We start from the raw sequence: 15362 nt of genomic DNA on the forward strand, positions 1-15362 counted from the left end.
ACTAGGGTTCAGATCTTTTAGAGCAAATAAAACTCCGATACTTCAGAAAGAATATTGGACTATTAATACATACACTACGACTTGGTCAAATTACATGTATCTTAGCCGTTCCTCGCTTCAAACGACTCAAATTTAGAAATAAGACACACTCTTGTCAACTCCTCGTGAGTCCTCTTTAAATGATAATAATAGTAATAGTAATAATAATAAAGCGATGGAAAAGGTTAAGTATAACTTATATATCTATGTCTATATGTTACATAGATATACAGTTTGTTCAATCACTTCTTCTATACTATTGTGGCCGATGCTGAAGTTTATAATCAGAAAGAGCTTCTTCTTAGTTGTCTCCCAGGATACATCCAAGCCTGAAAAGGCGACAAACTGTTTAAAATGGACTCCTTTGATTGATTATATTACCACTTCAAAAAGTATTAAACCTTGAAAGATATTAACAACAAACCGCCCTTTAAACGGCTTTAATATCAAAGGTGCGTCCACTCTCCTTGTAAACTCCCACTAGGAGAGGAAGTAAGCAAAGTAGCTCTATATCTGTACTTAAGCGTCTCCAAACGCTAACCGATAAATTCAGTTGTCAGAAGTTAGAGCGACTCTGCTAACAAGCTCTTTTCTTTTGTGCCTGTCAAGTGTTTCTTATTAAATCCAGAAGCCTCTAATTCAAGGATACATATACGTGGTTCGTTGGCGCCTATTTTGCCTGGCGCGTCAGGCGCCCCTCGGCAAATAATTACTATTATTTATGGAAAAAAATACAAAATAAATTGTGATTTATTATTACATTAAAAGTGCAATCACTTAAATCTATATAGCTAATATAATGAAGACAACTAGACCCAATATGAACCTATGGGACGGGTACGCATTGAATTAATGAATAATACATGCATTAATTCGATTTTTTTGGATTTACCAGAGATGGTTGTGAGACATTTATTACTTTTTGATCACTCGTAGGGCTCGAAAAACAGCCATGTTTAACATCACATTTATTACTTAAATTATTGTTGAACTCTCCAGAGTCTTGTTCCTCATCATCACTTACAGCATTATTCAGGAAGTCAAAGTCGTTCCTATCTCCTAATAAGTTGTATTCCCTTTTATTTCTGTTAGAAGTGAGCTTAGAAACCATATAACTGATTGAATTCTTCATAGGTGTATAAATGGGGGAGTGGTAGACGGCTATTGAGCATACAATCACAATGATTAGTAGTAACAACATCTTTCTTGTAGATCTCTTGGAGTCTACAGTTTTTTGTAGTAGTTCTTGTTCAGGAACTTCAAACTTGATATTATCAATGTTTATGGTAGGATCAATTTGATGATAAATAACTTTCCTGGACAATCTATCAGCATCTGACTCTTGGACAGAACCGTGTGAATAATCTTGATTAGAAGATTCACTAAATGGATTGTCGAGTAGTTTTACTGTTTGTAAAGAATCTTTTTCGATAAAGTTTTGACCTCTAATATTTGATGTTTGGGATTGCCGATTTTTTTGTCTAAAAGCATTCCAATCTCCATCCCAAACAATATTCCCCCATCCTACTGAGTTGGCTCTATAGCCTGATATTTCGATCAAGAATTTGTTCTTGGTCTCTAAATATACAGAGATCCATGGTGCAACCTTATAAAACGATGCGAAATTCTTGGGGGACATACTGTTAGTATCAATTACAAGGAATCCACGTTTGGAAAACTGTTCTTGACTTTCTGAAAAGATTTTTGAAAATTCATGGTAACTGTATGAAACAGAAACTGTATACCCAGCATCAAAAATATGTAAATGATAAGGATATAAACGTTCTTCCGGGTCGCTTCCTGATTTTCCAATGATGTAAATCGACTTGGAAAGTCGTTTAGGAGCTTTTCTGTCCATTAGAGGCGTAGATAATCGAATAGTCAGATGAAGATTTTGACCTGCAATAATTGGGACTGAAGGATCTGGTGTGATAGAAACTATGAGTGGGTGATTCTTTGAAATATCGTGACTAATTGGAATTAGTGAAATCCCTAACATTATTGGCACATTTTTAAGATTGAAAGGGGGAAGGCTTTTAATAGAGCATTCCAGTAGATGTTTTTGGGCTGTGAGAATAGCCGTAATTCTTTCCATTGCATATAAAGGAGTGGAGATGTTTCCATTGAAGTGTAATAGGCTGGATTTAATTAATGCAACTTCCGAAGACGTTTCTTCTCTATCATTTTCGTCATGTTGGGATTCATCTGGCTCAGAATAAAGTGTTAATTTTGATGATACAAGAAGAGGGTTGTAATATAAATCTGCAATTAACAGAGCCTGACCAGGAGAAATTTTTTTGAGGTCAAGTAGAAGGTCAGTTTCAAATTCATTTGAATTTAAAGAAAGTATGACATTTGACGGGGGTAAATGTATATATTGAGGGAGGGTGTTTGTTGAAAGAGCTCTGTTTAATTTGCTTTGTATTGAGTTAAACCATGTATCCGCCTGAGTACTGAATGGAGGAGGATTCAAAAACTTAATATCTTGGTTTTGTGGAGAAACTGTATGTACAATAATATCAAATGCTATACATGGAATCCTGTTATTTATTGAGTCAAGTTTGTGAGTGAAAGTCAACCAAAAGGGAATATTTAAAGCTCCAGCATGCTCGTTTCCAATAGTATCAATATCAACCTTGAAAACCTTTTCAACAGAATTCAGGAGTGAATCCAAATTTGTGTACATGGGATTAATTGGAGTAGAGTTGATTTTAGTGAACAAAACTTCAAGCATATTCGGAGATTCAGAAATATCAAAGTTTACAGGGCTCAGTGAAAGCCTTAAAAATGTAGGGAATAATTTTTTGTTGAGTTCAAAGAAAACTTTCTTCCTACCATTATGAATATCTGTAAGAGTGATTCTTGATCTAAAAACAAACATTGGCTTATTTGTATCCAATGGACCACCAAATACTGTGCTTCCACCCTGTATACTTGTTAAATCAAGTGGTAGCGGTACTCCATTGGGTATATGACACTTAGAATTGATGTTTGATTGAGATAAGCCTTTATTTTTACTTGTATCTAAGTCTAATGAGTTATCAATTATGTCGGAGGACTCCAAGGCTGTCTCTGAGCCATCAATTGGTGAAACTTCAACAAAAATTGAAAATAATAATATCTCATGTTCTTCATAGTTTGAAAAGGAATTTAGCGATTCTATTCTAAGTATATATTGGCCTTTTGTCAGCTCTACTTCTAAATAGCTCTGTGTTCCTCTTTGTTCCGCTACCCAAAATCCTTCTGGGACAATTATTCCAATCCTATAAAATGAATATAGAAAATCAGAGTGAGTTTGTAAATAAACAATTGAAGATGACGCTACATTTAATTTCAAATCATGAATGCTGCTTGAAAAGGTTGATAGCTTACTTCTAGTCATAATTTGTCCTTGGCAGATATTAATTATTCCAGAGTTGAAGTAAGGACTATTTTCTTCATTTAGACTGATTTTAAAGTTCTCCAGATAATAATGGCACTTCTGTCTCGGTCCAAAGATTTCCTTTTCAGTCATTTTTGATACACCTTTTTCTACTGAGCCTACAGTTCCTCGAACCCTTCCAGTACCAACTACTCCAACACTTCCATACCTTTCTGATTCATTGTCAAAAACTTTTGGAAGAGATAAGTTCTTTCTGAAAAAATTTTCATATTCTACAGGATTAAACTTAATAAGCCCAAAAGTGATTAAATAAGGCATATTGTTTGGAGCCGGGGAAAATTGAATTTCATATTCTCCAGATGAAAGTAGTGCTAGAGTATCTCCATACTTACCAGACATAAAGATTGGATGGTTTTTGAATTCTTTATCACCTTCTTTAGTTTTAAATATAGTCACATAAAATTCATATCCTGAAATAAGAGTTGGCTCGGAAAGAATTCTTAACAAATGAGTCTCGCTTTCAGGGACTTTCAGTTTGGTTACTTTTGTTTCTTTTAAGTTAAACATTATAGTGCTCACAAACCCTCTGTGAGACTCCGATAAGAACCTAATTCTATTAAGTGAATCCGGTAATTCTTGAAAAGGAAGTATATCAGGAATGCTAATGAGCTCTTGTCTCAAAGAAAATAACCTATTCTTGAGCGTGGGTTTAATAGATCCACTAACTTTAAGTAGTGCAGATCTTCCCATTGTTAGTTTTGTGAACTGATTTTTAGATTGGATTAATAGCTTATACTTGCCTTCCTTAATGCTTGGGAAAGAATACTCAATTTTGTTTCCAGTATGTACAAAATTATTATATCTAACAAAGTTGTGTCTTGCTTTCTTGTCAGAATTTGTTTCACTCCCTTCAAAAAGTTTAACTGTAATAGGTATCCAGGCAGGATAAACTTCAAGAATTAAATTCAAGCTAATTTCCTCCAGATCTGAGCTTAAAGGCACTGAAATTTGCATGAAAGGGGAGAACCAAAAAATCATTTCTCGAATCTCAAACAAATCTCCCCTATGAACCAAGTTCTTATCATGCTTATTCAAGTCTTGATTTGGAATAGAAATCATATTCTTAGAAAGATCAAAAATAAGTGAGCTTTCTGGAAGCATTTTTTTTAAGTAGTCTTTGGATATTGAGAATAGCTCGGTATGGCTCCATTCTGATGCTTGTTTTGTTTTTGGATCCCTGCGTTCCGTAACATACTTATAAAGCTCAGGAAGTACCAATGGAGGGAAAATAGGAAGGTCCTCAATTGAGATAATTGACAAATGTAGGCGAAATGTAGGACAACCACCTTCTTCAAGTTTCTCATCAACACCCTCTTCAATGAGGTCAAATTCAAATATCAGATCGTGAGTGCCTTTATTAAATTCTGCGAAAAACGAGGTTGAGTCATTTGGCCCAATTTTGGTTGGATTTTTGTTTCTAGCTGAAATGATTACTAAACCAGGATAATTTGTAATGGAAGCCTTTAAAACACTTGAATGAGAGAGGTAGAGAGTAATAGTATAAGACACAAATGCTTCTTTAAGAAAATGTTCGGATTCATGGATATTAGTGCCTTCCATTTCGTATTCCTCTAGAGGAACTAGAAATGTTCCATCTAATATATACTCTTCTCCTTTCAAGTAATGAGTTAGATCTAGTTCTTGAGGAAGTGTCATCTGAGATGTTTGGCACTTAATGAACTGGCTTTCTTCTTCAGCATTCATTTGTTCATAAATTGTATTGGAAGACCCGTAGTTATTGCTGCTAGATCCCGGTCCTGGCCCATTAAGTTTTGACGGAAGTTGCACTAGAGAAATCTTGCTATCAAACTTGATGCACTCCAGTTCATAAATATCAAAGTTTTCTGGGATAGTCGCAAAAATTTGTAATTTATAAGTTCCAGAAACTAACGGTCCAGCTGACGCAAAGAAATTGTGAAGAGTGTGCGGAGTTAATGACATCCATATTTTGTCATCGAATAGAACATTAATGAACACAAGTGAAAGGGGATGTTCTGGAATTTGGAGTTGAATTGATAAGTAGGTTGGAGCCAGATCCTTTACACGAAATTCCTGAGTATGTATTTTTGAGAAACCTGAAACTGTAGAGCTAATTGATAAAGCAGAAATATCAGGAGTAATGTAACTTCTTTTTAACCTATTGTTTGGGTTTGGAGATATTTGTAACTTAAAGTCGTGGGCATTAATTGGACGTGAGCATCCACTAGTATTGGATGAAATAGGGAAAATCTCAATATTAAGATGAAATGGGGTGCAAAGAGAAACGGAATTTTGAGACTCACTGATTTTATAGCTGTGAATGTGCAAATAGTAATCGCCCGGCTCGTTTACTTTACAGTATATAAGATTCATTTCCTTCGAGGTTACCCCCGCATGATTCAAGTTTTTTGAGGTACAGGGAGTAGATTTACCAGTGTGGCCATAAGAATCTTCAGAATCAAAGATGTCATCAAAGAAAAATTCAAGATCTTCATCTTCTTCCGAGATTTCAGGTGATTTTGATAGGGCTATGGCTATGTCAGAGTGATCATGATGCGATAATAAATAAAATATACTAGGTCTAGAAGTTTGGATATGAATAACATGGTTGGTGTGAGATGTTAGGGACTCGAATGGCCCATGTAAGCTAAGTTTTGGACCAAACAATAGATGGTTTGAAGAAATTGCACTAGGTTTTCTCAAATCTTGAAATTTTTCAGAAAATAACCCATCTTGCAGAATCTTGGTTGGTAGTTTGGGTAGACTACAGACATTTTGACTGGAAAGAATTTCGTTGGAGAGTTTTTCAGAATGTGTTTGGAAGGAAATTGCTATCTTAAGATCAAATTTTGCAAAACGAGGAGCGTGATCCATCCAAGGCGCAATGACTACAATTCTAAACGATTTCTGAGAAATGTTTTCTTTAAACAACTGTCCATTATAAATTGGTGTTCCAAAAAAAACCCTACTGCGAAGACTTTCGTTAATTTGATGACTCTCTAATTCACGATGAGCCTGTTCAACTCTTAAAGGTTCAATGACTAATTGTAGTGGCATTCTCGAAAATTTGAAGCCAAGTTCAATGTTAAGTTTAAGTAGCTTTTCTTCCTTTGACCTTGAGGAAGGAATAACAAAAAGTTTTGACCACAAAATAGTCGCCTTGTAAAGCTTGCTTGAATAGTTAACTCCGAGAGGGGTTGTTCTAACTACAAAAGAATCATCAATTTGATTGATATATTCATATTTCTCATCAGAACTCAGATTAATAAGAGGTTTCTTAAAGGGATCATTCAGTGAAAGAGAGCTAATAGAATTAATAATATCAGGAGTAGTTAGGCCAAATTCAAAATTGATTGGTGAGCAATACAAATCATCAATTTTTTCTAAATCATCTTCATTTTTAATAAAGTTTGAACCGATAACTATTAGATATTGAGACGGCATCAGCTTAGTCCTCAGAAAGAGTCTTGTATTATTTCCTGCCCCTCCCCACGTTAAGTTTGCTTCAGCAGCTAATTCCTCATTATTTGCTTGAGTAATTCGCAAATAAGAAAAATCTAAATCACTATCGAATGATCTTTCTAAAGATAAAGTAATCACACTTTCATATCTAATATTTAAAATAATCTTATTTTCTGGTTCGTGGCGAATTCCTCTAGTTTCGGAATGATATAATTCGTGATTTCCATATCCAAGGCCATCAATAAATTCTGGGATTAATTGATATTTACAATTCAGAGTAGATCTTGAGACTGTTGCTTTAGACAACCCGGTGGCAAGCAGAATACACAGAATGATGTGAGTCTGTAATGTTTTAAGAATTCTCATTCACACATAATATTATTGCATAATTGAGAATGATCTTAAAGTTAATTTGTTTCGATTTAACGTGACTTTCAATAAAATAAAAATTAGAAATTTTTAAGTTCCCGCCTCAGATTATTTTAATTGCTTTGTAAAATTTTTAGCCGGTATAAGAATGGAGGGCGGCAAAAGTCTAGTAGACTGCATTTTAAAATAAATAATGGTTAAAATTACTTAAATACTATAAGTTAGGTATTTCGGGCTATTAAGCAATATGAAATGATTAGGTTTAGTAATGATAATTAATATAAGCAGTATAATAAATGGGGGGAGGGAAAAGGAGGGTTAAATAAAATTAAATTTGTGACTTTACAAGAGCAGTAAATTTTACAAGAACTGGGATAATAAATTAGCTCTCAATTTGAGAAGAAATAATCGAACTATTTAGAGAGTATTTAAGAGTGTATATATAGTAAAAATGTTTTTCTCTTCAATGCCATTCGATATGGGTGGAGGATTTGATGGAAGAATGGGTGGCAGGATGTCTCGCGAAGTTGATAACAAGAAGTTGTATGAGATTTTGGAAGTCAGCCAAGAGGCAACTTTGAGTGAGATTAAGAAGGCTTATCGTCGCCTTGCTATTAAGCATCATCCGGATAAGGGTGGAGACCAGGAGAAATTCAAGGAGGTTAGCAGAGCCTACGAAGTACTTAGCGATCCAGAAAAGAGAAAGATATACGATGAATACGGTGAGGAAGGATTAGAAGGAGGAGGAGGAGGGGCAGATCCAGTTGACTTATTTGATGTAATTTTCGGAGGTGGGAGACGTGCAGGTAACAGAGGAGGTGGAAAGAGACGTGGTGAGGATTTAGTTACTCATCTCAAGGTAACTTTGGAGCAAATTTACAATGGAGCAGTTAGAAAGATGGCAATAAATAAAGACACTATTTGTGCAGATTGTGAAGGTATTGGCGGCCCAAAAGATGCCATTCAATATTGTGAACTTTGTCAAGGTCAAGGTGTGAGAGTACAAATCAGACAAATTGGGCCAATGGTTCAACAGACTCAATCTCCTTGTAATCCTTGTAAAGGAACCGGTAAGACTATTCCAGCTACAAAGCAGTGCAAGAAATGTAGTGGCAGCGGATCCGTGAAGGAGCGAAAAGTTTTGGAAGTCAATATTGATAAAGGTATTCCAAATCACCATAAGGTTACTTTCCATGGAGAAGCAGATGAAAAGCAAGGCGAAATTCCAGGAGACGTAGTTTTTGTACTGGATGAACAAGAGCACTCTGTATTTAAAAGGAGAGGAGGCGATTTATTCATCGAGAAAGATATCACCCTTGTCGAGGCTTTGACCGGTTTCAAATTTGTGATTACCCATTTGGATGGTAGGAAGCTTCTTGTTAAGTCCAATCCTGGAGATATTACTAAACCAAGTGACATTAAATGCGTAAACAATGAGGGAATGCCAACCTACAAGAATCCATTTGTTAAAGGCCACTTATTTGTTATTATTAACATTATTTTTCCAGATAAGCTTGATAGCAAAGCTCAAGATCTTGTTAAGACCTTACTTCCTACTCCACAAGCATTAAATGTTGATGAGGATGATCCATCAATTGAAGTTCATTATACAAGTAATACCAAGCCATCTGAGGTCAAAGACCGTGTCCAAAAGGAGGCGTACCAAGAAGATGATGAGGATGGTGGGCATCATGGAGGTGCTGAAAGAGTATCTTGCCGTCAACAATAAACTAATACACCTAAGTGAGATAGGCTAGTAGTTGACTTGAATCTTGGTTATTGGTACTTGTTATTTGAGCATTGATATATACTTCTAGTTGGAAAAAAATTGAAAATTAGTGAATTTTTACTTCGACCAAAAGATCTTTTGATTCTTTTAATTCTTTAGTTTTTTAGAAGAAATTTTTCAGGGCTATCATCTTCTTTCTTTTATTTTTTTTTACATGACTTTTATACGTTACACCCATTGAAGTAGCCTTTGAATGAATGCATAGTGTTGATTACGACGGTGCTGGCGCCAACACTCTCATTTTTTTTGTGGGCGCCGATATATTTATAGATAATTAGAATGAGCACAGATCAGTTCTAAGTATAAAGGATAACTATTAAAAGTAAAACTTGTGAGAAATAAATTTACAATCTGCTAATAGGTTCCATATTCAATAGCATGATCATTGGCCGTATTTTTTGACAAATTTCTAGCTTTTGTGTAAAAAGATTAATTTATGGAAAGGTATGCACCGACAAAAGAGTGGGAGAAAGAATCTTTTAATGCTTCTGGTTCAAATAAAAACAATGTAACAAAGCAGACAAAAGTTAAGGATAATAAAAGATACAGTAGGGTGGAAAGCGACTACGACTTTGAGTCAGGGCTGAACAACTGGACACAGGATGAAAACTTTACAAGACCAGCAAATGTAGACGGTAACATAAACATTCTGGAGAATGCGGTTTCGCAGTTGAAGTCCGTAGGATATGGAATCCAGTCAGAAATCAACTTACATTTGGACATGTTGAATGAGATGAACTTAAGCATGGATTCTACAGGTAGACGAATTCGAATTTCTCAAAAAATCCTGAATAGATTGGTAGATATGGCAAGTACAATGACATTAACCATTATTGCATTTCTACTGTTCATATTGCTGATATTTCAGTGGATTTTATAGCGATAATTCAGAACATTTTCTGTGTAAAAGATAGTGCTATATTAGTGCAAAGGTGGCAATACAGGTTCTCTAAATGAGTTTACATCAGGGGCAGTCCCATGATACCTTTTTTCAAGTTGGCTCGGGTTAATCCACTTCAAAAGTTCAGACTTATAATCTGAAGTACATAATGTTATTTTATCTCTTGTAGACTGAGGTAGAACTAAACTAATTGCCTGCCATAATCCCCAAAATATTATTGGGGCGTTAATAAATGACATCTGAGCGAGATAGCCCCTGTAATTTCTTTGTAGATTTGTTGCAATATCCTTGAGAAGCGAAATTGGTGCATTGTAAAAAGTTACATCTTGGAGATCCATGATAACTCTCCATTGCTCAACTCTGTTCCATGCGAGCATGTTTGTTATTACAAATTCGAACCAATAATAAACCACATGAATTATATTGTCAGGTTCTTCTCCATCCAAAAAAGCTTTAGCTCTAAAAACTATTATCGGCCTTAACAATTTGTCTCTTCCATGAATGTAACAGTACCCATTTTTAAGTAACTTCTCTAATTTGTTCCTATCTTCAATCATTCTAAAGTTTTGTCTCCACCTTACATGACGCTTAATATCATCCCATGCTTTTACGAAATCATACTCATTACCTTGTAAGTATCTCAATAAAAGGTGATTGTCACAAAAAGCTGTATTTTTTAATGAAACATGTCTAGACTTGAGATATGTATGCATTTCTCTGATCTTCCCTTCCTCAAAGTCATCTAAAGGAAGATCCCCAAAAATATATCTCATCCCATTCTCACCATACCCATGTCTAATGGCATCTATTGGAGGATTAAAATTTACTACCTCCAATGGTCTATATTTAGTCACTGTTAAATCTTTCTCCTTTCCATGTCTATATTTAGCCAAGCGATCTTCTTTAATAGTGTGGCCATGGTGAGTTGGACTAACAGAATGTGGGGTTTGATGCTTCAAAGATGGTGAGTCTGCCATTTTATATATTTTACCTGCTCTAATTACCTTAGCCTTGCTAATTCTTGACGCTTAATATGGTCTCTTTTTCACACCTTCTATCTTTGAACTTACTTTAAATTATCACCGGCTCAATTTCCATCCAATTTGAATTTGAACAAAAGTTCATATAAAATTAATTTTGTTTTTTTGGCTAAAAACAATTCGACCAAAATTTGTGAGGCATTTGGCGGCAAAAGCATGCGACTCGTGCAGGCATGGAGCTTTAGTTTCAACTAATGTTTTTCTAAATAAAAAAAACTGGATGCAATAAGTAGATTAAATAGATTAAAATATAAGTAATTATAAAGTGTAATATAGAGCTACCTATTATAAGTGTTTAAGAAGTTAGGCGATAATTTAAGCTACTAGCAATGATTTCATTACGCAGTCAACGAATTCCTCATTGTCTGCGCCTGGAAGGTGAGAGTTCGAATATAGAGATAGAGATGAAGCCATAAAGTTTTCCAACTTGGGAATAGGAACATATCTAATCTTTCTTCCCTTGGAAGCTCTTCTGTCGACGTTGTTAACTGTCTTTTTCCCTTTACTGAGTAGAGATGAAGAAACAGAGTTTAAATTGGGATCCGTAATGGACTTTGAAGAAATAATTTCCTTGAGTAATAAAACAAAGGAGTCTGAGTCGTCGTAAATGTCCTTGCTCATTTCATACATTAACATTGGATCTAGTTTATCTCTCAAAAAATCAATTCCAACAAAATTTAGAGAATTAGCATTGGGACGTGACTTATTTAGTGCATGTTCTTTGTTTAATAAGGTTTGCTCCAGTTGAGCCCTTAGTGATTGATTGAGCACTTTGAAGTGTTTTTGAACCTAGGATTTTAAAAAGTTAGTTGAGTTCAACAATTAGATAAAAAAAGTATTACTGTATTATTTATTCGAATGTAGTAGTGGTGTAACACCATCAAGAAGTAGTAAATTCTGTCGGCTGACATTACCTCTACTTAAGTAATTCGTGAAAACCACGAAAAATGGTTGGAAACCCAACAAAAAAGTTTTAGTGTACCCAAAAGTGCAAGGCCAAATAATTTTACAGTTATATATTGATTTTTTGTGAAAAAACAAGTTATAATTAAATTATATTTAATTACTCATTATTTTGATTCACATAAATCAAATAAACTGTTATTAATTAGGCAATTTAAAAGCAATTTTGGAATATCAAATTTGAATTAAAACTTCAATACCATAATAAGTTCCAAAATTTAGTATTGAAGTATCAGTAATACAAAGAGTTGAAGGGGATAATATTTTAACTTACCTCAATTTGAGTATTTTTCTTCCATTCGTCACAAACATCTATACAGCACTCAAATGTGTTATCTAATACCGGATTGTACTTTTCCCAAAATTTCAACTCAGCTCTAATTCTTTTATTCGAAGGTTTGGAGTTGAGACGTGAATAGATTCCAAACTTTGCTGAATCGTTAAAGATAGCTGACAAAGCTCTTTTATTATTACGATTAAGGTGAATTTGTAATTCGTGATTTATTAAGATTAAATCAAGTATTTCCTTTCTAATATCATCCAACTTGTTTCTAGAATGTTCGTTTAAAGATGAAATTAATCCAGTTGGGGGAAGTTGATTACACAACTTTAAAACGTTTTGAATGAAGATACGTATTGCAAGTATTTCGGACCATATTTTGCGTTGATTTTTCACACCTTCTCCTCTTTCTTTATCAGATACCATTTTATCCATAATTTTAGTATTATCCACGATAGAAAAATTAGCTTCCATCTTTCTGTATCTATTAACCTTTCTGGCAATAGAATCAGATAGCTGAATATTATTCTTAAAATTGGCATAGTCTTCATTAACGTTATCAAATCCAGAAAGATCATTAATGCTGTAATCAAGTGTCTCTTCCCCGAATTTAAAGTTCTCACCACTACTAGAAATTTCTTTGTCTCTCAATTTTTTAAAATCAGATAATGATACCCTTTCTCCGGCATATTTATCAGGTAAATTAAAATTTGCCCTAAATCTTAATCTACCATCATTTTTACTAAATTCATGAATATCCGGGGTTTCCTCTTGTTCTATATCTGAGCTACTTTGGTTCTTTCCGTCATAAAATTCATCATCAAAAAAGTCCATCTTGTTTTAGAACCTAAATCAACAGTATATATTATAAGAGCCTGCTTGTTACCTGCTTATAAACGTTTATTAGTTAGCTCCAAATTTGATTACAACTACCTCTTACAGGTTATTTTATACTTTACGTTTGAATTTCTTTTCGACAGTTAATTCTTGACTGTTTTTTAAGCGGACAACTTAAAAATTTTAGATAAAATTTGGTACCCTGTTGGCGCCAACTATCTGTTATTTCTATTTAAACAAAAACACATTAAAAGTAATTGCGAAAATTAAGACTATCGGGCTATATCGTAACAGAAATGACGTACCTCAAATTTCTTAGCAAAAACTATGAAGTATATTGTTTGCCTTTTAAATTAAATTTGCACTTTCATATGTAAATTAAAATTTTTGGCGCTGGATGTGGGAAAGTAATATTTTGTTGGAGTGAGGTTAAACTAGAATTAACAAGGATATATGTTGTTTGTGTAACAGGGTGAATAAAACTCATAATATACCCTAGAATGGAGGTAAATTTTCACACTCTATACTCAAAAGCAGCCAGTAGTTGGTCTCTTTTACAGCTGGATTCAAACTGCGAGGAAAGCCTTCGAAATGGAAAGCAGCTGTGGTTGAAGGGTGTGAATAATAATGGAAGAAACTGCAATATTCCAACAGTTATTTGTACTGAAAATGAGACTTTTCATCTCAGACGTGAGAAAAGCAGTAATGTGTCATATTTAGCGATAGAATCTGAAAATAACGAATCAAGTGAGATGCAAAATGATGAGAATTCTTCTCAAAATAAAAGTTGCAACGCAAATAAACTCTCAGTTGTTGGGAGTTCGAACAGCATTATAGTTATGACTAAAATTCCTCCTGTGATGAGTTGTTTTGAGGATTACATAGCTAGCCATAGAAATTTGACTAATAATTCAAATTCGGAAATAACTTTTAAAAAGCTATTTAACATATCTCAAATAAGCTTGATCGAGTTATTTAACTTCTTGTTTGACTATAATAGCATGATGTACTGCGATACAGAAGGAAACTGGTATTCAATTAATAATGAAATGTTGTTATTTTTATTAAGCTCAGTCTTACAGAAAAGAATGTCTATGAATAAATCTTTTAAAAATATGAATATAAAGGATGTAAAGTACTTGCTCAAAGAGTCTTTATTGGAGTTAGAGGCTCTAGGTGAATCCTCAGAGAATAATATTAATTACAATGTTTTAAAACATGCATTGAACTTTGACTTAACACTAGTCCAATTGATCAAGCATATAATCACTATACCAGTTAATAACAATTTGGGCGATTTGATATTCCACGATTTTGATAGGAAAAACGTAACAAAACTTCTATCCTCCCCTCGCATTCAAGATCATGTATCTCTAAGAAACATTGAGTACATGAGAATTAATCTTTCATATAAAAGAATACAAGGTATTCTTGCTCTGTCTATTTTAAAAAAACACCAAGTTCTGAAAGCAAGAGATTATTTTGAGGAATTTCAAAACATTCTTTCAAACTATATTCCCTTAGAATTAAGTGAGCTGGAGTTTGAATCTAATGGTACAAGCGCAATGTCAGATTTAGACAAAGAAAATAACAATCAAATATCTACAGACTTTTACTATGGATTCCCTTTAATTGAAAACCATCCAGATAACATAGGGGTCAGATTCGATATAATTGCGGGGCAAGCATATTACAATTATGAGGATGATACAATTATTTACTCACCCAGTTCGTCCCTTCCTATTGATCCACGCAATAGACTCTCAGCCATGTTTTGTAAAAAAAAGTATTGGCATGTTTCTGAACTTAACGCCTATATTTCTCCGGTTCTACAACCAAATGTTAAGCTTGAAGCGTTCTGCCTCAAAAACTGTTATGTCTGCGAACAGAATATTTTTAACCAAAACTACAAACTTTTTTATAACAAAAATCTTCCTCTCATGCAGTAGACATGACGCAAATGCATGGCGCCTCCACGATACCAGTTGACATCTGTTAAGGTTTATTAAGGAGTATATAGAATACTATACTACGACTAATTTTTCCATAAAGAGATTTGGTAATTTGAGCTTATTAAATTAGAATATTGAGAGTTGGACTTGTGACTTTTGTATATGCCCCGATAATTTTGGAAGCTTGGATAAAGGCAAATATAAAATATTAAGTCCAGACTTTTTCCTTCATTTTCCAATAAGTTATTTCTCACTGAACTATTTTCACTATTGCTTTTTCATAACTATATTTGGCACAGCATTGCTTAT

At 34.1% G+C, this 15362-nt stretch overlaps 6 protein-coding genes across 6 annotated transcripts; 3 read left to right on the forward strand and 3 right to left on the reverse strand.

The window, feature by feature from the left end:
• Positions 1 to 907: 907 nt before the first annotated feature.
• On the reverse strand, positions 908 to 7288 carry ELE39_000130 (membrane associated transmembrane domain near C; the record flags this gene model as incomplete). The annotated part of the gene is made up of 1 exon (XM_067343154.1): positions 908 to 7288. The coding sequence occupies one exon, from the start codon at positions 7286 to 7288 to the stop codon at positions 908 to 910; it is 6381 nt and encodes a 2126-aa protein (XP_067201088.1).
• A 454-nt stretch (positions 7289 to 7742) lies between these two features.
• ELE39_000131 (family chaperone) lies at positions 7743 to 9020 on the forward strand (the record flags this gene model as incomplete). Its single annotated transcript, XM_067343155.1, has 1 exon — positions 7743 to 9020. One exon carries the CDS (start codon positions 7743 to 7745, stop codon positions 9018 to 9020), a length of 1278 nt encoding a protein of 425 aa, XP_067201089.1.
• A 496-nt stretch (positions 9021 to 9516) lies between these two features.
• On the forward strand, positions 9517 to 9960 carry ELE39_000132 (SNARE domain-containing; the record flags this gene model as incomplete). The annotated part of the gene is made up of 1 exon (XM_067343156.1): positions 9517 to 9960. One exon carries the CDS (start codon positions 9517 to 9519, stop codon positions 9958 to 9960), a length of 444 nt encoding a protein of 147 aa, XP_067201090.1.
• A 41-nt stretch (positions 9961 to 10001) lies between these two features.
• On the reverse strand, positions 10002 to 10958 carry ELE39_000134 (Sec14; the record flags this gene model as incomplete). The annotated part of the gene is made up of 1 exon (XM_067343158.1): positions 10002 to 10958. One exon carries the CDS (start codon positions 10956 to 10958, stop codon positions 10002 to 10004), a length of 957 nt encoding a protein of 318 aa, XP_067201092.1.
• A 378-nt stretch (positions 10959 to 11336) lies between these two features.
• Positions 11337 to 13098, reverse strand: ELE39_000135 (uncharacterized protein; the record flags this gene model as incomplete). Its single annotated transcript, XM_067343159.1, has 2 exons — positions 11337 to 11810; positions 12259 to 13098. The coding sequence occupies 2 exons, from the start codon at positions 13096 to 13098 to the stop codon at positions 11337 to 11339; spliced, it is 1314 nt and encodes a 437-aa protein (XP_067201093.1).
• Positions 13099 to 13601: 503 nt separating this feature from the next.
• ELE39_000136 (uncharacterized protein) lies at positions 13602 to 15050 on the forward strand (the record flags this gene model as incomplete). The annotated part of the gene is made up of 1 exon (XM_067343160.1): positions 13602 to 15050. One exon carries the CDS (start codon positions 13602 to 13604, stop codon positions 15048 to 15050), a length of 1449 nt encoding a protein of 482 aa, XP_067201094.1.
• Between the last annotated feature and the right edge of the window lie 312 nt (positions 15051 to 15362).

Source organism: Cryptosporidium sp. chipmunk genotype I (genome assembly GCF_004936735.1).
Source record: "Cryptosporidium sp. chipmunk genotype I strain 37763 chromosome Unknown contig_10, whole genome shotgun sequence".
NCBI classification, from domain to species: Eukaryota; Apicomplexa; class Conoidasida; order Eucoccidiorida; family Cryptosporidiidae; genus Cryptosporidium; species Cryptosporidium sp. chipmunk genotype I.